At 43.1% G+C, this 23,845-nt stretch overlaps 1 protein-coding gene across 2 annotated transcripts; it reads left to right on the top strand.

Moving 5' to 3' along the window:
• The first annotated feature begins 13,238 nt into the window (after positions 1-13,238).
• sp7 (Sp7 transcription factor) lies at positions 13,239-17,518 on the top strand. Of its 2 annotated transcripts, none has more exons than XM_085777605.1 (2): positions 13,239-13,655; positions 15,286-17,518. In XM_085777605.1, exons 1-2 carry the CDS (start codon positions 13,635-13,637, stop codon positions 16,630-16,632), a joined length of 1,368 nt encoding a protein of 455 aa, XP_085633731.1. In that variant the 5' UTR covers positions 13,239-13,634; the 3' UTR covers positions 16,633-17,518. The 2 variants fall into 2 exon arrangements, with proteins under 2 accessions (XP_085633731.1, XP_085633730.1); XM_085777604.1 differs by having other exon boundaries at positions 13,239-13,670.
• The last annotated feature ends 6,327 nt before the right edge of the window (positions 17,519-23,845 follow it).

Below are 23,845 nucleotides of genomic sequence, written 5' to 3'. Positions count from 1 at the left end.
GAGATGGGAGACTGAAAAAGCAAAACAGAGATAGGGGGAGCTGAGAGACACTCTGCTGCACTGCATGTGTAAACGTATGCAGTAACTCTGTGATGACTGTTTGCGCTTTGTTCTGTTTATGTGTGTATAATGAGTCATCAGTGATTGGCCAAGTTGATGTGGTCAGCGATGGAGGCAGAGGGAACACTTTACAGTAAGTGCATCGATGGAAAAGAACCTCTCTGGGAGGGAAGAGGGGAGGAGGGGAGGGGAGGGGGGAGGAGGGTCTGGGCAGAGCAGAGGAGCACATCATTCCTCCAACTGTAGGAGTAAATTACACAAAAATACACAAAACTCACCACAGTTGAGCACAAAAGCCACCGTGACGGAGGAGCAGAAAAAAAAAAGAGAGAATACTTTAGATTTGGATAAACACACGTGCAGGGGCTGCAGGAAAAGTAAACAAGGCAAAGAAATTTTTGGCTGGGACGAATGCATCATAGTGGAGACGGTGAGGTCGGGACGCAGGAAGGTAAAACTGGATTTGACTGCGTGACTGACAATCGAATGCATTGGGAGGCACGTTTAGGACAGGAACATGTGTCAGAATCCCTGTGTGATCTGGTTTGGCGGAACGTGCTCGCTATTCAAACATTAGTTCATCACATGATTAAGTGCAGAACAGCTTACTGTAGCTCCTGGACGACAACTATAAATCACTTCAGGTCTCTCTCTCTTTCTCTCACACACACACACACACACACACACTGGGAGGGGCTGGATAAGGGAGGATACGCCACTGCCCCACACTACTACACCCACTATGACCCATTATTCAGCAGCTCTTCCCCGTAAATGTGATAATTATATCCTTGCCCATTCGCAGAACAGCACAAATATACAAACCAAGCTGCTTCTGTTTATTCTCCCTCCTTTATTTCCTCCAACACTTACTCAATCCATTATAAACCAACATTGTTACGCTATTAAGCAGTTTGTGCACTATTATATACATAGGAAGCAAGTTAGGTGATGAAAAAAAAAATAGACCAGTTTGGATACATATTGTGAGCATCTGAGGTTCCATGCTTATCTACTTGTATGCATACAAAGCATGCTCCTGTGAGTTTGTGGGGTGTACATGCGTGCGTCTTGATGTGTGTGTGCGTGCATGCGCGTGCTGGCAGGCCAAAGCGCCATTGTGCAGCAGCGACCACAATGCACCCCGCTCCTCCAACACCCCTCCACTCCCCCCACCCCCCACCCCCTCCAAACTCCGCCACAACAAAGAGCAATTAAACACCGCTGCCTTGCCAGCTGAGGAGCCAACCGCCAGCCACACTTCCACAAACAGGCAGATCTGTTTAAAACCAAAGGGGAGAAGCAATAAAAGCCAACCTACCGAGAGCAAACCCCCCCCCCCCTCACCCAATCCCCTTCCGCTGATTCAAACCAGAAGGTGACTGGCTGGCTTCACCCTATCACTCACTATCACCGTTCAGGGCCACATTTCCATCAGAAGTGTATGCAAAACTTTACCCATGCAGTGATGTTTTTTTCATCAGCTGTATGGCCACGGTTTGAAAAAAATCAATGTTGTGAGAAATGCGGGCGACTCGCACGGAACGCGTTGTGAGGCTAGCTGCATGACAAAGCCTCATTCAGCGCTCATACAGTGTGTTGTCTCTGTATCAAAGGCCTTTTTCAGACGTGAAGAGTGAGCTCAGATGCAGCAGAGTTGTTCCTCGGGGTTTGTTGCTGTATGTTTCCTTCAATGACAGGCTACTCCTCCACAGGATGCGTACATGGAATTGCACTGTGTTTGTTTGACCTGCCAAAGATCCTTTTAAGGATTAAAGCCTTTTCTTCACCACATTAAAACAGTGGAAATGGTAGCACATAGCATACCAGCTCGTTTTCGTTCTCTCATTTTTTGGCGTCAGTGTTTGCCAGGCACCTACTACTGACTGTGCGTACTGTCTGTGTTGTGTACCGTCCCCTGTTTGTTTTGACTTCAGATGTTACAGTGATTCTCTGGAACTGTTAGAGGTAATACTCTATTACAAGTAAAACACAGAGGTATTCAAGCAAAGTCAGTAAAACATACACAAAGTATCACCAATAAAAGCCACTCAGGATGCTACAGCTCTTAGTTATAACAGCTCAGTGTTATCATGATATACATTGGAATGTAACTATTGATGAATGAAACACCTTTTCACTGTTGGCTGTTTTTGAGCCCCTTACAGTATACCATTGATTTACTTTACTACCATTGCTGCCACTTTAACTTACTGTAATGTGTTACATTTTTAAACCCATCAAAGGTTTTGTATCTTAATCTACAACCGTAATCTTCAAAGTATAACTGATGACCACAGGTGGCAAAATGTTGTGAAATAGAGATACTCAAGAGAAGTACAAGTAACTCAAAAGTCAAAGTTGTAGCAATCAAATCTCACAATTGTCATGTAAGTCAAAACTTTGAAAAATATGTTAACCATCATCTCATCCATCATTTTAACTCTCCTGTATTTTACTTTTTCATTACATACAAAGATGGAGATAAACAAAAAGAGCATAAAAAGTCACAGAAAACATGTTTGAAATGTTTCTGGTTGTGTAACAGTCTTAAAAGCTTCAACCTTGAAATCCATGGCTTCCATTGGCCGTTCTCTCTCTTTTTTCGCAGATGATTTGTCTTGTCTTGTTCCTCTGTGACCCCAGCAGAGGGCAGGAGTGCAGGAACCTGCCATGAAGCAGCTGTGGATCCTGTCCTGGCCCTGGTCTAGTCCAGCCCACCCTAGCCCGGCTCGGCCTGGGTTCAGCGTGGGCCGCATCGCGGTGTCTCTGGTCAGGCAGCCTGGAGCCCTTGGGCGCTGGCAAGGGGTGCGGGCGTCCGGGAGGGGCCCCCTCAAAAGCCATCTACGAGGGGCCACACCCACACGGCCATTACGGTGGAGGCTGTTCTGGGCTTCTCCCGAGGCCGCCCGCCTGCCATTTTTAGAGCAGCAACAGAGTAGACCACATGCTGTGGCTTCAGGCAAGTGGGGGAAGGAAGGTTTCTTCTTTATTTTCAGTCAAAGTGCCATTGGTCTTTGGGAGAATTTCTACATTTGCACTCCGCTTGACTCAGTCAGTGAAGAGAAATTGTTTATCTCTGAGATGAAACTGGAACAAAAAAAACATGTTGCCGATCCTGACTATAGTTTTTGACCCAACTTTTATCCATCAATAGGGGACCTTTCATTGAGGACAAATGAAATTCCACACCCCAGTACCTTTAATGCGTCTGTTTTACTTGTGTGGGTTTGGCATTTCTCCCAATCATAAAAGAATAGATGAAAGTATTAAACTTAAGTTCCAAGATCTTGTGAAATATGTGAAGTTTGGTTGATTCAGTCCTGCGCAGTCTCAGTGTTTTTCAGGAGAGTGTGTGGGTGAAGCGTTGGGTGGTCTAAAGGAGAGAAGACTTGAGCTTCCTCTTGCACACATATGGTGCGGCTTGGCCTTTTTGTTTTGATTTTAGGGGTTTTAGGTTATAAGTAATAAAGTCCCCTTTAGGTACGACCTGCTTATTTTACCTACCTATAATGTCATTCTATTTCTGTATTGCATGCCCTACCCAGCCCTCTCTCCATTTCTGCCCTTTTTCCAGCTCCAGTCTGCTGCACATTCAGAAATCTGGACTCTTTTTTTTTTTGTATCTTGTCAAACACCCGTTTTGACAGTTGTGACCTCTGCTTCAATCCACGGCTCCCGTCTTTCTAACTTTCCTCTTGCTTGTCTCGATTCCTCCTCTCTTCTTGATCAGTATCACCAGGAAGTCCCCACATCAGTCTCCTCTCCAAAAAGAGGAAACACAAGTCAAGAACACTTCACTTCTGTTCCACACAATCACTCAATACACAGGGACATCTGATACTCTTGGTCACCCGTCTAGAGCATAGAGGCGGACGCACTCTTTTGACCCACTTGAAGATATTATCCCCCTCCTGCAGTGCAATATGTCTTTCATAAATAAACGATAGTTCCAGTCCTCCAAAACCACATCGTTATGGCACTGAGACATCAAATGTAAAGCTTTGAACGATCTTCTGTTAGGAGTAAAAGAGCTAAGAGAGATGGAGGCTTTGTCTCGTGAGTGGTGGACCACAGAGCTGAAGTGGATCTCATGAGGGATAGAAAAATGCTACGCAGAAACGATCAGGGTCAGAGTCATAATGCAGGCACTCACAATTTGCAACGTGTTTGTATTTTAGGAGATTCAGTAAATAAAACCTGTAAAAAGAATCATGTTATTATTTTATATAAGGTGTGAATACTGCTGAGAGACTGAAGTGAAACATTTAGTATATAAAAAAAGGCCAAAAAGGCTCAACTGAAAGAAAACACTTCTTAAACAAGGAGTGCTTTTAGCTCCAACATCTAGGAGACAAATTCTGGTTATTTCAGTACAATAAGAACATACAGGAGGGGAGTTCATTAAATCAAGGGGAGCGGAAGTTATTTCCAGGGTGAGGGGACCGGAGGAGACTGCTGGTGGCACACACACGACACATGGAACAGATCACACGACGCATGGAGTTGGATTTGCCGTACGAAATAAAGTAACCCAAAAAAGAAAACCTCAATTTACTCCCTTTAAAAAAACCCTCCCCTCTTTTTGGCAGGGCTCCGCCAAGGAGTAATGAGCTCCCACCCAAACCTCAGCACCAGCTGCTGTCAGGGTCTGGGGGCACTGACTAAACATGTAGAAACCAGCAGGGCGGAGGGGTGGGGAGGGGCGGCGTGGCGTGGCGGTCGGCCCTGTGGGGTACAGCACGGCTCAGCCTCAGCGTACCTCCCGACATGTCAGCGTTCAAAGAGATCGATAAGAGTTAACATCCGAGGGGATAAAAGCGGTGAAGTCATCAGAGGGATCACAGCAGGGAAACACACTTTGAAAGCATCCAAACACACAAACACCACACACAGCGGGGGGTGCAATAATTACATTTTTCATTTTTGACACAATAAGACGGTGCTGCTTTCAAGGCATTCAGAGCAAGTCTCTTGTGAAGTCTTTGTTACACCTTGACTAGTTTGTTTCTAACATGTCATCTGAAGGAAACTGTGTTTAGAGAAAGCGCCATCCTCAAAATGAAGCCAATGAATAAGTGCTAAAAAGTGAACTTCCTCAAACTGAGGGAAACTCCACAAGTGAGTTACACAAATAACAATTTGAGTCTCAGTAGCCAATTTCCCCTTACCGGCCAATGTATACGAGAGTATCTTTATACAACTAACCCATCAAAATTTTATCGAAGCTCACACACTGAGTGACAGGTAAGTGAAAGGTAAGTAAAAGAATTGATTGTTCATACAAGAATTAAAACTTGATAAAGTTCTACTCATAAATAAATTGTATTATTTTGCATGGATGTCTGCTTATGACAAAACAAAATTTACATGATACAGTTTGTTTAAATTACACCCAATTTCCCAGTTTCTAATTTGGAATATTTCCCCAGCTTAACTTCCCATGGAACGTTTCTGGAAATTTACTGGAAATTTTCCGCCCCTTTGCAACCCTAACCGTAACTAAACCGGCCTACACCTAAGTCTCCCAACCACACACAGCCAACCTCCTTTGGCCATTTCTGAGTTAGATTTTTTTGCCCTCAGAAATCTATGTGCCACCAAGGCTACTATAGGTCCACCATAAACTATCTACAGTTTTTATATATTATGGCTGAGATTTAGAGACAATTGTGCATTCACTGGAACTTCTGCTGGTGAATAACTGTATGTGGTACACATGCTTGTTGAAAGCTGTCCTGTCACTTATTTGAATTGAGTCAGTCCAGGTGAGCTGACACAGGGGCTGTTTGACAAAAAAGCAGAACCAGCAAAACGTCATGATCTGGCAGGATGCAGCGGTGGCCCCTTGAATATGTGAGCTCCCAGTGGTAAATTTCTCTAGAAACATGAACACATCTTGTGTTTATCTTACAAAATAAGTGCCACCAGATAATTGTGTAAGATGTTGAGATGCCTTCACATTCACAGATTGGATTTCATGAAATTTAATGGCTCGCCTGTGCCTGAAGTAAAATGGCCCCCTACCAATACACCCATCAGTCAAATCATCACTGTTTGATCATCCAACAAGTATCTTATCTGAAGCCAAGCACCTTTTTGACATTTAAGATCATTTTCTGTTCAAAACTTTCCTAATAATTGTTTTAACTTAAACTGTGACAAATAATACAGATGTTAAACAACTGGAATTTTAACCGGAATTTCACCAAGCCCAAGGAAAGTCTGAAATTCTCATTTCTTTTGTCTTGAATTTAAAGGATAGTTCAACATTTTGGCAAATTGGCCCATTGCCATAGGGTTAGGGTTAGTGTATAGTCTGTATAGTCTTAGGAGTAGGTTCGTTACCTTTAATTGTCGGTGCAAGCTATTTTTAGAACGGCGGAGCAGAGCTGCTCAGAGCTACGCTACGGAGGCTAATGGGATTTCTTGGTTTAGGGTTAGGGTCCCTCATCAAATACACAATCCAACAACTCCAAAACGCTCTTGTGGACAAGTTGTGACCTGCACATTCACCACGCTATGAGATAATAGTTGTTTTCGAAGCAAATTCATGCAAAACCGCTGATGCGCGTTCCCGTCGGGAACAGTTTTTCAGCTAGCAGTCTCTGCATTTGCCTCGAAAACAACACCATCTCTTAACGTTCCGTCATTATCTCATAGTGTGGTGAATGTGCAATGGCAATGGGCCAATTTGGCAAAATGTTGAACTATCCCTTTACGGGTTAGGGTTAAGTATACAATAGAGATATTATATTCTTTAACAAAGATACTGCCATTAAACAATCTAATCTTATATATTTTCTAAAAAAGTCCAAGATGAAAGTTGGATAAGAAGCCTGTAGTTCAGTGGAGATTGCTGTAGATATTAATCCCGCTCATACACTCAACCCAGCCACACTGCATGTACTGTATGTTGCCTCAACCTGCCAGTGTCCAGTCCGAAGCGGAGTGCTCCTCCAGGTCCCTCTCATTTCACAAAGTATGTATAAAGAGATATTGAAACAGACTGTCATTGCTGTCATTGCGCCATCCTCAGCAATTGCATGCACGACGCCTGTTGGGGTCATTAGGTGGCCACAGGTCTCCTCGACAGACGGGGAGATTACAGGCCAGATGTCGGCTTGTATACAGCAAGAAGGCGGTGGACTGGGATTTGTTTGGGAGTAGATGGACTTCTGTGTTTCTGGAGCTGATACTTGCATGTACTGTAATACTCTGCATGACACAAACAGCACATTCAGCACGTTACACAACATTCGCAATTCCACAGCCGGATAATAATTCTGTCATTCTTTGAACAGTAAGAAATTCTTCATAGAAGAAAACAATTAATGTCTCCCCAGTGCCATGTTAGATTATTTCTGACATGTGCGGTCACTGAGACATCACTGCGAGACAGGAACAAACTAGACTTTGCTGGGGGTGGGGATGTCAGACTGAAATTATGTTGCTCTTTTAGGAACACGATTCAAAGTAAAAGCAGGCGGGAAACTTTTTTTTTTTTTTGCTCTGTTTCTATTTTCATTTGCTCAAAAGTTCATGTGCTAGAAGGAAAAATCTTATAGGGAAAGGATTACTTTCTCCTCATTACTTATATGTGATCACCGCCATGTCTGGTGAGTGAACATGTTCTGTCCACTGGTTGAAATGCAGCCTGTTGGTGGTTGAATTACTCAAAACCACCAACATGCCCCAAAGTAGAGACAGACCACTCGAGCCGGCCAGGTCATTTTATTAAAAGCATGTTGTTGCTTTTCATGTCTGACATCAGGCTTTAACATCTGATGCCATAATCAGCAGCATCAACAGCGCTACAAACGGACATGATATTCCCTGGTACGTTGTATAACCCACCGCCCTGTCTCTCTCTCTGTCTGTCTCTCTGTCTATACGTCTCCCTCTTTCTCTCCTCTCCCCCACTTCTCTCGCTCTCTCATTTTCCGTTGACAAGCTCTCTGAATCTTTGACCACACAGCCTGGAAAAATAGCACGGAGTCATGCTGCAAGGCAAGTCTATCCCTGACCCTGATTCCCTCTCACCACATTTCCATCAGCAGCGAAGTAAAACACATCTAATCATTTCAATTTTCCCCCTCCGTCGCAGTATTATTAACATTGTTAATTTTCTGAGGGTTGCAGCCCAGAGGGGAATGTCAAGGGAAATGCATTATGGCGAGATATTCCATTGATCCACCATTATACACACTTACTTGGTTGCTGTAATGGCCTAATGACACCAAGAGGCCAATTTAAAACAAATGTAGAAAACAGAAGGCTATTCACCCCCAAATGAAAGATGCATTAAAAAGCATGTGATGTCAATGTAAAGACATATAGCCTCAAGAGTCTCACTGCTTTGTTTCATGCTTGTTTGTACTGCCGCTGTGCCTTCGAGTTACCACCATGATGAATTAGCTGGCGAAAGGTTCACTATACTATTTCGAGACGGATGCCTACTGGATGAACTTGCTAGGACTTGAGCACACACTATGAAGCCACTGGGAGCAGTGTGGACTATGAAGTACTCCCAGTACACAACTGAGATGTTAATAATCTTAATGGGTGAGATCCAGGAAATAAGTCATAGTTTTATTTTATTCAAAAAGTTAAGTTTGTCCCCATGTGTGTTATTTGTCGGCAAGTTTATGCACACACAGTACCAACTTGGTGGCAGGACAGGACATTGGCCGAGCATGAATTTTGAGGCAGATCTGGACCATTTGCTATGAATTTGATTTTTTTTTTCTCTCTCTGAAGTCTGGTGTATGTTGTTTGACACTGGCATCAGTGAATGTCTGCTTTTAGTTGGAGATTAAGAGACATCATTATTTTTGAAAGTTTGAGGTCAGTGTTCACAGTAGATTGTTTTACAAGGATAAATCCAAAACTACAAAATCAGAAACAAAGTCATGTGAGATCTCGTTTACTTATATGAGCTGCACAGTGTTTTCCAGTTTCTAACCAATCAGGATGTTCTTGAGCAAAGTGGGTGATTCCCACTGTTTGTCCACCTCCTCACTTAAGGCTCAATGAAATACAACAGGATAATAAAGCACCACTATAGTGTAATACAAGTATGTTTCTGGTCTTTTAAATGTAACAATAGAAGGCAAGCTTCCAAATGAATAAGAGTTTCGTGTCTGAAATTCTAATGATAGGCCTATTTTCAATCTACCAAGGCATTTTTATTTATGTGTGAACTGTAATCTGAAAAAATTTGATCAAACACTAAGAAACATGACAGGAATGTGAAGAGAGCCCTTTCTGTTTTTAACAGTTTTCGGTGCTTACTATAGAAACGCAGTGGCACTCCAAAAGTGTTGAGATTCAATATGTGATTAGCTCCTTTTGCCTTTTCCACACTTCATCACCTTTCCCCTCTGATTCCTCCTCACACACTTGAGCCCTGTTGGCACACATGACAATAATCTTGTGCCACTTTAACTCTCAGCACCTAATCGTCCATCCAGTTCTATAACAGTGACAACAACACAACGTGAGACTCTATCCCTGCTCAGATGACTTGGTTGTAAGCAAACACACTGCGCACTCACTGCCATCACTTCAATCAACCCGTCACTGGGAGCGGTTTCATTTTCTATGGAGCAGAGCAACCAGAGGAAGTTTCGCCAAAGTGAAACGGCTCGGCAACAGCGTTTGCACGGAAAAGTTGACCACTGGTGAGCATAATGGAGACAGCCTATGTTGGAGACAGCATTATTGCTTCCTGTTTTTTTTTTGTTTTTTTTTACCAAAGCAAAATATTTCCTGGAAGAAAAAAGAAATGCCAGGAGCAACAATCAAAATGTACTTAACTATTAAACAGATTCAAATTTGAAAAACACACAAATGAACTTATACAAAGAGTCACACTGTTCTACATACAGTAGATGTGAAAAAATGTAACCATGGTAACTAGCATATGGCTTGCAAGCACAAACAGGACAACAACAAGGACAGTGAGAGTAATGACTTCGATGAACTGTAATCACCTTGAACATACACACCAGCAGCGAACTGTAAACCAATCAGCCAGAACACCAACACAGGTGACTGCTTTCAACGTTGTGACTAAGTTGAGACATGGAGCCGGGGAAAGTAGCTCAGACTACAAATTAAGTTGCAAATCAAATTACTAACATTTCAGAATGGACTCTTAAAATACCAATCAGCCACAACATTAAAAACAGTCACTTGCTTTAATGTTATGTCTGATCAGTACATGCCTGTAGGCTTATGGCGATAAAGATTGGACGCAATTGGATATCTCATATAAAGAGATGTACAAAGAGGATGCTCCTCAGATACAAAAAGAAAATAACTATTAGTGTTAAAACACAAATGTGACCATTTCAATCATAGGGCCTAGTTATTTTTTTCTTTTTGATTTGTTGTCAGACCGTTTTTCCCCAATGTCAAGGAACATCTTTATAACACAAGCCATGTTCAGTCTCATGATCCATTCAGACCGCTCAGTTATCACCAAAAATACGGATCAAATCAGAAAAGGACTGGTAGCCTAGATCTGATTAACTGAGGTCCACGCACTGAGACAACCTGAGGTCTTTACCCAGAATTCCCTGAGGTCCACATGGCAAGAAAAAGACACAGAACTCCTGTTTGATTCTACATGTGTATCATTTGTTGCCGTGTTGAAGTGTTATCATCAAGTCACTGTAAAGTTGATGCAAATACATACATACAGTACATATCCTCGGCTAATCCAGCCATCACAAACCTGGGCTACTGTGCTAGCAACACTGCAGAAACCTAGCACTTTTAATAAATGTGATGGCTGTCAGATGGACAATAACTAGCCGTACGAAACATATAATCAGCCCAGGGCAACATACAGTAATGATGCCCACCCAACGCCCCGAGGTTCATCAAGCCTGCAGCGCCTTACTGTACGTACCCAAAGATCTAAACCACACAGGGCAGAAAATAGTAAATACAGCAGAGAAAGCTTTTTGAAGAGGCTGTTAAGAGCTTAACGCATTCTCTAATTATAGATCTCATTTAGTCTCTTTTGAAGAGAACTGTAAATGGGCGCACGCCAAAGTTCTAGATTACTACAAGTCTTATAAAAATGAGGAAAGGCAGCCCATTGCGGCCCACCTCTCAGCAGCACGGGAGCGTTCCTAAGTCCCCTCTCATTTCACTTAAACGTAAAACATATAAAGCATTAATGAACGCTAAGAAGAAAAGGAACACTTCACTTAAAGACTCACATCAGTGACACAATATGTGTCAAATGAGAGGGGAAGGAAATGCCTCAGAAAGTGTGAAAGGTTTGCCACGTACAGCGCACATGTATCTGCGAGGATCCTGGCACGACACGGTCGGCTCATATATAATAGGAGGCATGGCTGATTACGCTTCCTGTGGATGTCAACTGATAGATGCTTAGCAGGTGTTGTCACTGTTTGCCTTCTGTGACACTTTGCCCTCAGTTTGATGTGAGGTTTATATGAGTGCGAGTACAGTCCTGTAGGAGTGTGTGACAGTGTAAACTATTGCATGTAGCAGCCTTTGTTCTTCTACTCACACCCCTTCTGGGATAAGAAAATAAAGCAATGAAGGTCAGTTGGAGAACAGACTGCCAAATATAGCCGCTGTGTTCATGTGAGGGCCAGACTCTCCAGAACGACAAGCCCTGCTCCAACCATGCCCTGTAATTGAGGAGAAAATAAGGACAGAAATTATATGTTTATTTTTGACAACAATTTTAATCTTCTGTGCTCTCCTTCAGAAAAACGAGACGCCCACAAAAAGGCGCTGAGAATCTGTCCTGCTCGAGACTGAGAGTTGAGTTTTTTGAATTTTTGAACCAATAAATGAAATCAATAAAAATGCACACAGTCATTGAAACATACACGCCAGTTTACAGTTTCAGTCTTTCCCTCCCTTTTCTGTTGAGATTCACCTCCAGCCCCATGGGCAAAACATAGTTTAAGCATTTAATTTAACTTTAAACTAATGAAACAGCAGAATGTTTTGCTAATTAAATACAAATTCAGCAACCAAAACATCACTTATTATAATAGATTAACATTCATTTAGTAACACTTCACCCTGATAAATTGTGTTTTTTCACTTTCATGTGTTGTGCCACTGGTGGTATAAAAATAAGTGACCAAACCTGCTTAAAATGAAAGGTTACATGAGTATATCTTTACTGCACTGTGCTGTAATGTACTGTACACAACACTTGATTATTTCTGCTATGGTTGTGAATATTTGTCACAGACTCACAGGTACATTAATGCAATAAAAACTAGTCTCATCCACCAAAGACAAGTACAGCTGGGTTGGGTTCAGTGCATTGCTGGCTGCAGTTCTTTTGTTAGATAAAATTTAAAAGTTGAATAAATTCCTCAAATCTTACAGTTTATAATGAATTGATATAAAGTGTGTGATTTTTGCCATGATTTTAAACAGAATGCTGCTTTAAGTTCACATTGCACTATGCATTTAGGGGATAAACCACATACTTTGAATTACTAAGTCAGTAAAATCAAGCAAATACATATATTTTTTATATTTTTCTGGAAAAATATATTACTGTGATGCTTAACTCGAATATAAATAATGACACAATGAATCAGGACGATTTTGTAAATACCACGAATGTTTTTTTTCTCCTTATTTTTTGTGTGTTGTTGTTGATGCACTTTTAAACTTTCAGCTTTCATCCTTCATTTGTCCCTCTGTCTTGACGGAAACAATCCTGCCAGTCTCTTGCTCTCGTCAACTCGCCGTATGAATTCATTTTATTTGATGCGATAATCTCTTCTTTATTTTATTTAATGACTTGATCCTTTTCTTCTTCGCTCGTCTCTGTGCTTCAGTCTCTTTAACCATCACAGTTAATGTCTCTAAAGGCAGTTAACTGCATTTAAGAATATTGGAAACAGAGAGAGAGGCTTGAAACCAGAATAATAAAATCTCGGATGGAAACCACAGACTCGGTCAGCTTCATTTTTTTTGATTTATGTGGCGTAGGCCGAGGCTACATGTTCTTTTGTTATTTTTCCTCCCTCAGAGGAGGCCGGGGAAGAGTTTTATAGTCCTATTTCTTATTTACACTTCTCCTGCAGCACTGTGTCTAATAGGATTTACTGTACGTCGAGCTCTGTTATCTTTACGGAGAAATCGGGCTGGAGATCTCTCTGTGAGATGATGTTAAGTTTAAATCTCCTGCCTCAGACTCCACTGGACTAATCCCAGTGGAAAAAATAATGCCAGTGAAATTGAAATAATGTCCACATGGTGATTGATGAGTAACCCATTCATACGTTTATCTTGAAAAATGATTCGACACTCGGAGTTTGGGGAGGTGGGATGTCCTCTGCTCATCCACCAATCTCCGTCCGCTTTCCTCCGTCTCTGGGTTTTTATTGCTTCTTAGCGAGTCTTCAAAGAGGCCGGAGCCTGTAATTAGGGGGCGGGCTCCCCGCGCCTCAAAACACTTCCCCGCGTTACTGGCCGACTTCTCCCAAACTGTCCCGGGACTCAGAGCTGCGCTTCTCCCACTCCCCTCAGCTTCCTTAGGATTTTGTTTCTCAGGGATGGCCGCATCTATTCTGGAGGTAGGGAATGTAATTGTAAGTAGATTTTTTTTCCTTCTTCCTCTTCTTCATATTAAATCCAGCTTTGATGATGTGAATATTGTTATAATTAATGCTAGAACTTTTATTAAAAAGGAAACGGAGCCCTGGAGTTATGTGAGAGTTAATATGTGACTGACTGTAAATCCGTGTTTTCACAAGATAATGAAAATATTAATTCTTCATTCATAACCAAAGATAAGTTTTCATTAGAAGTGATTTAAAGCAGCTTGAAGTTGAGCTTCTGACAGTGACTCACTGCACTGAAACTTCACTGCTCACAGGGTAAAATACCCTGTGGGTTTACATTTCCTCTGTGGGTTACAGAACACATCCTATAGCCTGTAGAGCAAACAACAAAATGATGAAGATGATTTAACAAAAGCTTACCGTATATCTCGCACGACCATGGAAGGTTTTACAGTTACCAGCAGTGACTATAGGAGCAGTAAAATACCTCAAAGTCAGTGATCAAACTACAGTATATGAATTTGAAAACAGAGCCAAATCAACAGGGTGCAGAGGGGCCCACCCCAGGGCTTGTTGTAAGACAGGGGGATAACCACTAACGCCTTTTGAATGTGAAGTCAGTCTGCGTGGAAAGACCAAGGATTATGTCTCAAAGAGGTGGGAATATTTTAGAAGACTTCAATTCACATTTGTTTAAAGTTAGGGGCTACAAAGACTAAGGGACACAGAGCACATAAACACAGTAAATGTTTTCTTTAAGGCACATTTATTCACCATTAATACAAGAACAAAAGAGTAATACTAAAAAGACTACAAACAATTAAGAACAAAGACAGTATAAAGTCACTATTCTATCACAGTGATATTCAATAGGACATTAACAGTACGGTAAGTATGAGAAATCATATTAACACAAAAAAACACGCCCCTCATATGTTGCTATGGCGTTAGTTGCCTGCCACATTGAGAAGGGAAATACTAAAGTTAAAAAAAACAACAGAAGATAAATTAACTACTTTGTAAAGTGTCTCTTTCAGGAGCGTTTCAGTGATGATTCACTTCAACAGTGGAAAGTGTTTTGTTTTCATAAAGGACAAATGGAGATTTTGGATGTTTACAGGAAACACCATAACTGACAACTGCAGTTGCATCTAAATCTATAAGAATTTGAGAGGGATAATAGTGAGACCGTCATGACAAACTGTTGCATGAACTTCAGTGTCATAGCGACCATTAGATAAAAAAAACATGTTTGACAATCTGCTACAAGGGAGGCACGGTTACAGTTTATAGTGCAGTGCTTACGTGTGTACACAGTATATTTCTATATGTCGCTGACAGGTGGAAAAAACAAATACAAATTTAAGAATAGCTGGTAGACAGCGGTTAAAGTTGAACAAAAGAGTGAGGGAATTCCGCCTTTGCTGAGCAGAGCAGATCCTTCGCAGGCATAAACATCCAGCGCTTAAAATTGCCCTGACCACTTTGAAAACGGAGAGAGCAGGAAAAGCCAGCGGTGGCAGTCAGACATAAGTTTTTTATTAGAGTTGACACTGACAGAAGCAGCAGCAGCAAGCAAGCAGCCATTTCCTGCAGACAGACAGTCTCATTTTCTCCCATGTCTCCTCCTCCTCCTCCCCAGGAAGACGCACGCTATGGCTCCAGTCCTCTGGCTATGTTAACTGCTACCTGTAACAAGTTTGGCAGCACCAGCCCCGTCAGGGATTCGGCCACTCCCGGTAAGACCGGCAGCACCACTCCAGTAAAGAAGCCCTACACCATGACCTCTGACCTTCAGACAGCCAAGAACGGACGGACCGCAGACGGCAGTGGCCTGGCGGACTCCTACACTGGCTCCTTCACCACAGCAGGAGGAGGAGGTGGCGGGCTGCTTACCCCGACTGGAAGCCCCCCTCCTTCAGCCGGAGGCTACGCTACAGAATATAATCCTTTCTCCCACTCCTTCCAGACCTCTGTCTCCCAGGACCCGTCTCTTTTAGTGTCCAAGGCCCACGCTACGGCCGATTGCCTCACCAGCGTCTATACCTCGCTGGACATGACACACCCTTATGGCTCCTGGTATAAAGCCGGTATCCACCCTGGCATTACTACTGCCCCGGCCAACGCCACATCCTCCTGGTGGGACGTCCACCCCAACTCCAACTGGCTGTCGGCGACGCAGCCCCAGGCGGACGGAGGCCTCCAGGCCTCCCTGCAGCCTGTGGCCCCTCAGGCCTCCCTGAGCCCACAGCTGCCCAGTTACAGCACCGACTTTACGCCCCTCAACCCGGCTCCCTACCCCTCCGTGGGACTGGGCTCCTCCTCGCACCTCCTCCAGCCCTCCCAGCACATGCTGCCCCAGGACATGTACAAGCCCAAGCCTGTGCCAAGCGCAGGGCTGATTGAGAGTCCCATGGGCCTAAAGCCTGCTCGGGGATCAGGGGGCTACAGCGGAGGGGGAACGCCCACTAGGTCCTCATGTGACTGCCCCAACTGCCAGGAGCTGGAGAGGCTGGGAGCCTCCGCCGCGTCCCTGAGGAAGAAGCCGGTCCACAGCTGCCACATCCCAGGCTGCGGGAAGGTCTACGGCAAGGCCTCCCACCTGAAAGCCCACCTGCGCTGGCACACCGGCGAGCGGCCCTTCGTTTGCAACTGGCTGTTCTGCGGGAAGCGTTTCACCCGCTCTGACGAACTGGAGAGGCACGTGCGCACCCACACGCGGGAGAAGAAGTTCACCTGTCTACTGTGCAACAAGCGCTTCACGCGCAGCGACCACCTCTCCAAGCACCAGAAGACCCACGCGGATTCCGCCATGCAGGGGAAGACCGTGGCCGTGGAGGGAGACACGGATCCTCGGAGCGAAGAGGGGGCAGAGCTCAACACCAGCGCTGTAGCCCCCAATCCGGTCGCTGACCAAATCACCAACGGGGATGAGAAGACTGGCACACCTAACGGAGTGGAGAACAGCAGTGGACTGTTGGAGATCTGACTTCATTCAATCTCCTGTTCAGCACGATGAGACATGATGGGTTTGTTTCTATGGTGAAGAAATCCATCTTTTAAATAAAGAAAAGGACAGTATTTTGGTTGAAGGGAAAACAAGGGACACCAGATCAAGTTTAAAAAAAGACTTGATATGATTAATGACAGCATGTTGCAGGTAGCAATCACTTCATTTTCTCTGGACCACACTCACACACAGTCGCACACACAGACACACAAACATGACATTAGCAGGCCTGCAAACAAATACCAATGCACACAAATGTATGCAGGCACACACAAATATGAGGAACCAGGCCAGGCTGTACATGAACACAGACACAACATGCGTGTCCCATGTGCACATAACTATGAGCAAATGTGCAAGCATATATAATGCATGAGCACACACGAAACCACGTCTGCGCACAAACACATACAAGTAAACAGGCTTCATGAACACATTTTGTAGCCTCCACACATTTTCTGCCTTTCAAATGAGACAAACCACTGGGGAAATTTAATCTGCAAAAGCAGAGGGAAAAGATCTCTGAAGCCGCAAAAGGAAAGCAGTTTTAGAAGCAGACTTATGGTTGGGATGATGGAGTTGATGGAGCATTGCATGCCTTGAGATAAAAATCTGATTTACAGCTGTACTTTGATACTTATTCATTATTCTTGAAACTATCAAAGGACAGTCTTATTTACTGCTTCTTGTTGCCAAAGATGTTTTGATGTAAAAGGGTTTTGCATTTCACTTTTGTTTGCTGTTTGCTTCTTACTATGTCTAATTTAATTTCATATTTACATAAATAATCTAATTTATGTCTTAAATTATACACATGGAAGATAATCTTGCACCCTGCAGGAAATATAATGCCTGAAAAATAAAACGCAAGATGGTTGAAGCTGGCCAAAAAGAAATTAAAATGCATTAAATTAATACTTTTGTTTCTTATTTATTAGTTAAATCGTGGAGCTTGGGGCTATGTTTTTAAAGATTTATTTATAGATCTTGAAGTTAGATGTGCGTGTAAACTATTTCTATATAATCTTTTAATTGTGAAGTCTTCCACACCTGGCAAAGTAATGATGATAAGATAAGGGCTTCTCCTTGTTTGTACATACTATATATTTACAACAATATATAGATGCTGTTAGGTGTGTTATTTTTCTACTTTTGTTTTTAGGTATTTTCTACATTTTGTATAACTTCCACAATGAAAAGGATGTCTATGTTGCTTCAATTAAGAGAAAGATAAAGAGAAAAGCTTCATTTGTTGTTGATAATTCTGCTCAGTGGCGGTGTCGAGCCACCTGTGCTTTCTGACCTGTTGTGAAATGAGTGTCTAAGATACTGTAAATAGTGATAAAGCATGAAACCTAGCAATGGTACACATGTTGTAAGATTTAAGGTGTGGAATCATGACAATTTTTGGTGCTTTTTAAAAGTAAAGAAATTTCAAATTCATTTTCTTCGCTGGTGTTATTCTTATACATGCATGTTCAAATCAATGTAAGCTTGACTTTAAAATGCAACGGTGAAAAGCGGCTGTCAGCCTTCCACACTTCATCCCCTTGTCTCCTTGCTCACCGTCGTTCTTTTCATATCTGACTTTATTTCCATCTCACCGTGGCCAACCGAATACTTTCATTATCTTCTGCAGCACAAACAAAGCCGTCCACTGAAGCAAAGTCTTAACTCCACACAATGACCCCCTTTCAGAGAGCCACTGTAGTTACACTCAAGACAATTACTCCACTCTCCAGCTTGAGAGGGGTAATTACTGAGAGCGATGCTCCAGCAGAGTCAGGAGAGGGGAGAAGAGGGGATTAGGACATGGGAGCTGTGGTTGTATTGTTTATTGAGGGAGGTGGTCAAACAAAGGGCCCCAATTAAGGCAGGATACAGGACATGATGCAGGGATATGAACGCAGAGAAGACGTTGGGTTTGAGCATCAAGTATGTTTTGAACTGTCAAAAACAACCTCCTGCTGCCACTGTGCATGGCATTTTCTTGTATTTCTGTAACAGTCACAGCCACGCTCTGGACAGTTTTCTGTCAAGTCACTCAAGCTAAACTGCAGAATAATAAAAATACTTGAGGTGGGTGGACTTCCGATCCACTTAAAAGGCGAAATAGCCTCAGGAAAGACTAAATGAAGCCAGCAACAGATGTGCTCTGCTCTGTATTAGCACCAGACATGGAATTATAGGAGTTAATCTTTATGACATGCTAATAACCATACTGGTAACAGGTGAGGTTTTAAAAGAAAGACAAGCACACAAAACTGACTTAGGGATTAGATCAACGTTGAAAAATTCACATTGTGCTAACTAAGGAACAAATAGGAAATCAAACATTTACAGATACTGATCACAGAAGTGAAGACCTGTAGCTAGAACCCCCCTGAAGCCACTGACTCTCCTGTTGTAACATTTACACTTCCCTGGCTGCATGGTTCCAATTTAGGGTTTCTAATGAGCTGTACTTGAGGTCAATTTATATAAAATGTCCCGGGGCCGACTCTGTCATCAGGGACCGACATGTTTATGGTGGTCTGAAGTGGGCGCACGGTCGAGTCCACAGCATAAAAGGAAGACAGGGGAGAATAGGGTATGGGTAGGGTGTGTCAGGCCAGCAAAGTGAGGAGGGTGGGGGGGTTAAGAAGACGGTCAGTAGCTTTTAAAACCTCTGCTGCTACTGGTATTTTCTGCCTTTTGAAAACACACTCCCTCGGTGGCGGCGGTGGCACACTGTAGCCTTCACTTTATTTTTACTTCTTTTATTTAGAAAGCCAGGAAACATTAAATGTTGCTTCAAATAAGGTCATAAAAAGAAAATATACATGCAGTGACACATAGCAGCAGGAGCTGGACAATCTGTTCCATATGGCCTCCCCACTCCATGCCCCTGCACTCCATTTACAAAATCAAATTACTGTAGACTTAACAGGACTAAAAAGGCTATTCCAGAGGATCCCAGAGTCGGACACACCTGTTTAAGCCATCACACAGTCCATTTCTGACCTAACACAGAGAAGTAATTTGAAAACATTCACTCGACCAGTGTTTAGTTTAGTCATGATGAGTAAGACAAACTGGCATTTAATGAATTACTCCAGGGAGTTTCGGCTTTCTGACAGTCCGACTTCTGCTCTTTAAAAAAAAAAAGAGAGAACAAGTCATCATGATGTGTTGAACAAAATGCTAATGAGCCCTGTTTTCCTGCTATTATCTGGTCCTAACTGAGTGGTCAAGTAAAACAAAGGACTGTGCTCTGACATAGCCACAGGCACAGGTGTCTACTACCAGTGTATGTATGGTAAGTGGTGGAGTTGGTTGGGGGTTGGAGAGGGGGAGGGTGGGGGTGTAGAGGACTGCAGGAGGCCTGAGGCAGGACTAAAAGCACAGGTGTCTGCAGGTGGGGCTGGGTCTCTGCAACAGAGTCGGGGGAGAAAATGGAAAAGAATGTCAGCACGCCCAGAGGCTCAGCGGTCAGGCCATAAGTAAAAACAAGATAAGGTTTTTTGGCAAAGGGGAAAAGGTAAAGTGACCTGAGTGAACCATAACATGACCTGAAGAGCAGAGGAGGTCAGGCTGAATAAAACTGGGGGGAAACAGAGGAAAACACAACAGATAAGAGAGGGCAAGAGGTAAGAAGGTCAAGCTATCCTCCTGAAGGTGTACTTTATGTCTTCTTTTCCTTATCATGTTAAGCCATCATTTACATGTGAGGAGAGGAAGCAGGGCCATGTCACAAAGAAACACAAAAGATGTGCCTATCATCATGTGCTTCTCTTCACTCATGCAATACATCCAGTTCAAACAGCGTGCCACAGTTTGAGTCTGTAAGCTGATGCAACAGTGCTGTATCTTGCTGCACTATAACGTCCTATCGGTCCTCACTGCAACTGCTTGAATCATTATGACACTGCTGATGGAGGTTAGACCACCCTCTTTTGACAAAACAAACAGCAGCATGCGTGCCTTGCATCATCAAACTTTGAGTGCTTCTCATATTTCCGCCTCGAATCTTACGACGTCGCAGTCCTTCCTAGCCCGAGAGCTGTCTTTAAAGTTTAAAGGGAGTCCTCCCCTTGTTGCCCAATGCACCAAATGCACCACTAAACGAGGCCATTTTGTTTATAGGAACTGTGGGAGGGTTGTGGGTGACTCTGTGCCCCTTTAAAAAGATAATATCCTTCCCATTTAATGGCCTCCGGATGACAAATTGCTTCCAGGGGAAAATTAAGTTAAGAAAATTGCATGTGTGACACGTAAAGTAAAGACAAATCCACTCTACTTAAGATGTTTGACATCCATAATTCAATTATGTGCAGTAGTAGGTGCAGTTAGTTTTCTTTCTTTCTTTTTTTTGGAAAACCACATTGCCCATGAGGCCTGAACAGAGTACATGCTTTAGCTCTTAATCAGTGATCTCAAGAAACATCAATGTACACTTCTAATTAGGACAAAGGATTAACTTTACATACATATTTCTTATTCAGGATCACCTATGGAGACCTATAGTGAAAACGTAATATCATAAAGGTGCCATGGTTTTCTTGATTTTGGCCACAATGGAAAGTTTTTTTTGTCATTGACATGAAAAACAGCCCTATATCTCATGGTTGATGGTTGGAAAAACACTTATGAAATTGATGGTCCATTATAACCTCATACCCTAACAAATATCTAGAACACCCATAAACTGTTCTTTCCTTTTCAAAGTGCTTACTATCTTGATGGTATTCTGTTCTGACTGACGTACAACCCAAACCGTTTTTTGTTTGCTTTTTTTTTTTCAAGCTCAAGCCACTAAATACTTCCTTGGAACATTTAAAATGAAGGGATTTAAGAGAGACAGTACAGGGGAGGACTGGTGGATATGTAAAAACACAAAACCCTCAGGAGAAAAGGTAGAGAAAACACAATCAGGGAAACCTGCCACAAAAAGTACAGCGGTAAGTGAGAAAAGAGAAGGCAGCCAAATAGCAAATGAATCTGGATTTGGATCAACTGAATGAGGAAACTGTAGAGGGAAAAAAGAGTCAGGGAGGAAAGGAGGGAGAAGAGAGAGAGAGACAGTGAGACAGACAGACAGAGAGAGAGAGAGAGAGAGAGAGAGAGAGAGAGAGAAAGTCAAAATGCAGAAAGAGAACTGAGTGATTTGGGTTGGAAGCAGGAGCACGGAGCCAGGGTTGGCAGGGTTTTGGTGGAGGAGTGTGGTGGTTCAGAAGTCCTCCAGCGCGAGGCGCCAGTGTGTCCAGCGGGGGCCCTGACCATGAGCTGCCTCACCCCCCCAGAGCCACGGCCACAAACCCCCTCTCCCCCTTCACCACCAGCACCGCCACCCATCCAACCCAAAACCCACTGGCAGGCAGCGCTTCACTGAAGCTGCTGCTGCTGCTGCATGTTTATTTAATATTCTGAAGAAATTGAAATATCTTTGTGGCTTAACTCACATACATACACAATTACATATCACTCACCCGCACACACTCGCGCACACACACATACATACATGCACGCATACGTTCACACACATTACCACCACAGTATATAAATAAATAAAGTAGAGTAATAACGTTCACTTGATCTGAGGCCAAGAATAGAGTCGGAGAAAATCTTTTTCAAATGGTGTTTTCAGAAGTGTAGAGGGAGGAGCGTGAATGTCTGACACTGCATGTTGCCTGAGCAGGCAGCGTGCCTCAGACTGACTCCCACAGAGGAGAGAGAGAGAGAGAGAGAGAGCATTAACAAAGTGGTTGACAAACAAGAAGTAGCTCCCATGTGACAGGAACAGACTGATTAGGACGATTAAATAAGGGCAAATATTTAGACTTGTTGGTAAATAGAGACGCAGGTTTTCGTCATACATGGATGATTCTATGAAAAAGCCAGCACTTTGCAATGTTGAGCAATTTAGCACGTCTGAGTGTGTGGTCTGCAAATGAGAACATGTATATGAGGTGTTTGTGAAGTGCTAAATGTATGAATGTGCATGCCAGGCTTTTTCTGCGTGTGCGTATGTCCACGCTCGAGAGCACACACGCACACATCCGTAATGAGTCTCTGATCATTACAAAGCAATTCCTTCAGACAGAAATCCCTTAAACAGCCTCGGTTTTTTTGGGCTTCACGCTACCTCCCCCCCCACACCCCCCACCCCTTCTGTCTCCTCTCTCCTCAACAGCCACCAACCACTGCTGCTGCCAAAAATAACACAGGAGCGCCACTCGAACCCGCGCCTCACCACAGCACAGCCTGGCCGCAAGAGAGGGATCAAAACACACACAAAAAAGGAAACACATCATATTGTGGAAGGAGGGGGAAAAAAGAGCATTCATACAGCTCCATGCTTGAAGATATCTACTGATGATTTTGGCAACCGAGGAACCACACATACTAATGCGCCAGGCCAAGACAGGGGAAAAGGAAAAGTGTGTTTGTGGATGTGTGCGTCTGCGTGTGTGCATACATTTTGGATGAAGTATATTGTCACTGCTAGGACAACATTCATTTCAGGTCTCATTCACTCAGTCATTTAACCACCGGCTCAATAAAAACACTTATATTATCACGTTATGGGTCAATAAATCAGGGCTTTTCAACCAACAGATGAGTGCCCGGAGAACGAGGCAAATTAACACTGAACGTATGAATAATGAGCAAAAGGGGAATACTCTGGTCACAAATAAATCATGGTGCTTTGATTGTAGGTTTGGGAGTTCAAATGGGAGACAGCTTCACTCATTGTCATGGACAGTTCACTTTGTGTTGCGTTTGGCAAAATGCGCTTATCCACAGTGACACACTGATGCCAGTGAATGAAGCCATCAGAATCCAAGCTCCGAGTCAACAGCGGCCAGCAGGGGTTTACGAGCAAACCATCATAGGATTAATTGTCCGGCCACAGAAATAAAGGATATGATGGAAAGGTGGAAAATGTACTGAAATATTTTATGGAAGTGCTGCTATATTAGTTGGGCAAGAGGTTGTGTAATTGTGGCTCCAAAAGATTTTAAGGGTCTGCGTAATTCCTCTGGGTTTTCACCAAAAAGGCGAAAAGATTCAAACTAAACAAGAGAACCTGGACCCAGAGTGATTCATTTTTATTCTATAATTAATTTTATTGCCATCACTTTTCCTTAAATTATGTAACATATTAGACTATTTGTTTATTTTCTTGGGTTGTATTTTATTTCCTAACTGC

Source organism: Trachurus japonicus, chromosome 5, assembly GCF_045865225.1.
Source record: "Trachurus japonicus isolate A0001 chromosome 5, Traja_1.0".
NCBI classification, from domain to species: Eukaryota; Metazoa; Chordata; class Actinopteri; order Carangiformes; family Carangidae; genus Trachurus; species Trachurus japonicus.
Note: the sequence above shows the minus strand (reverse complement) of the source record. Positions and strands in the feature narration are given on the sequence as shown.

Bases quoted from the DNA above. Each gene is read 5' to 3' on its own strand.
- sp7 (XM_085777604.1), top strand. From the start codon at position 13,635: ATGGCCGCATCTATTCTGGAGGTAGGGAATGTAATT. The intron at 13,671-15,285 runs GTAAGTAGATTT...CCTCCTCCCCAG, and splicing joins TGGAGGTAGGGAATGTAATT to GAAGACGCACGCTATGGCTC.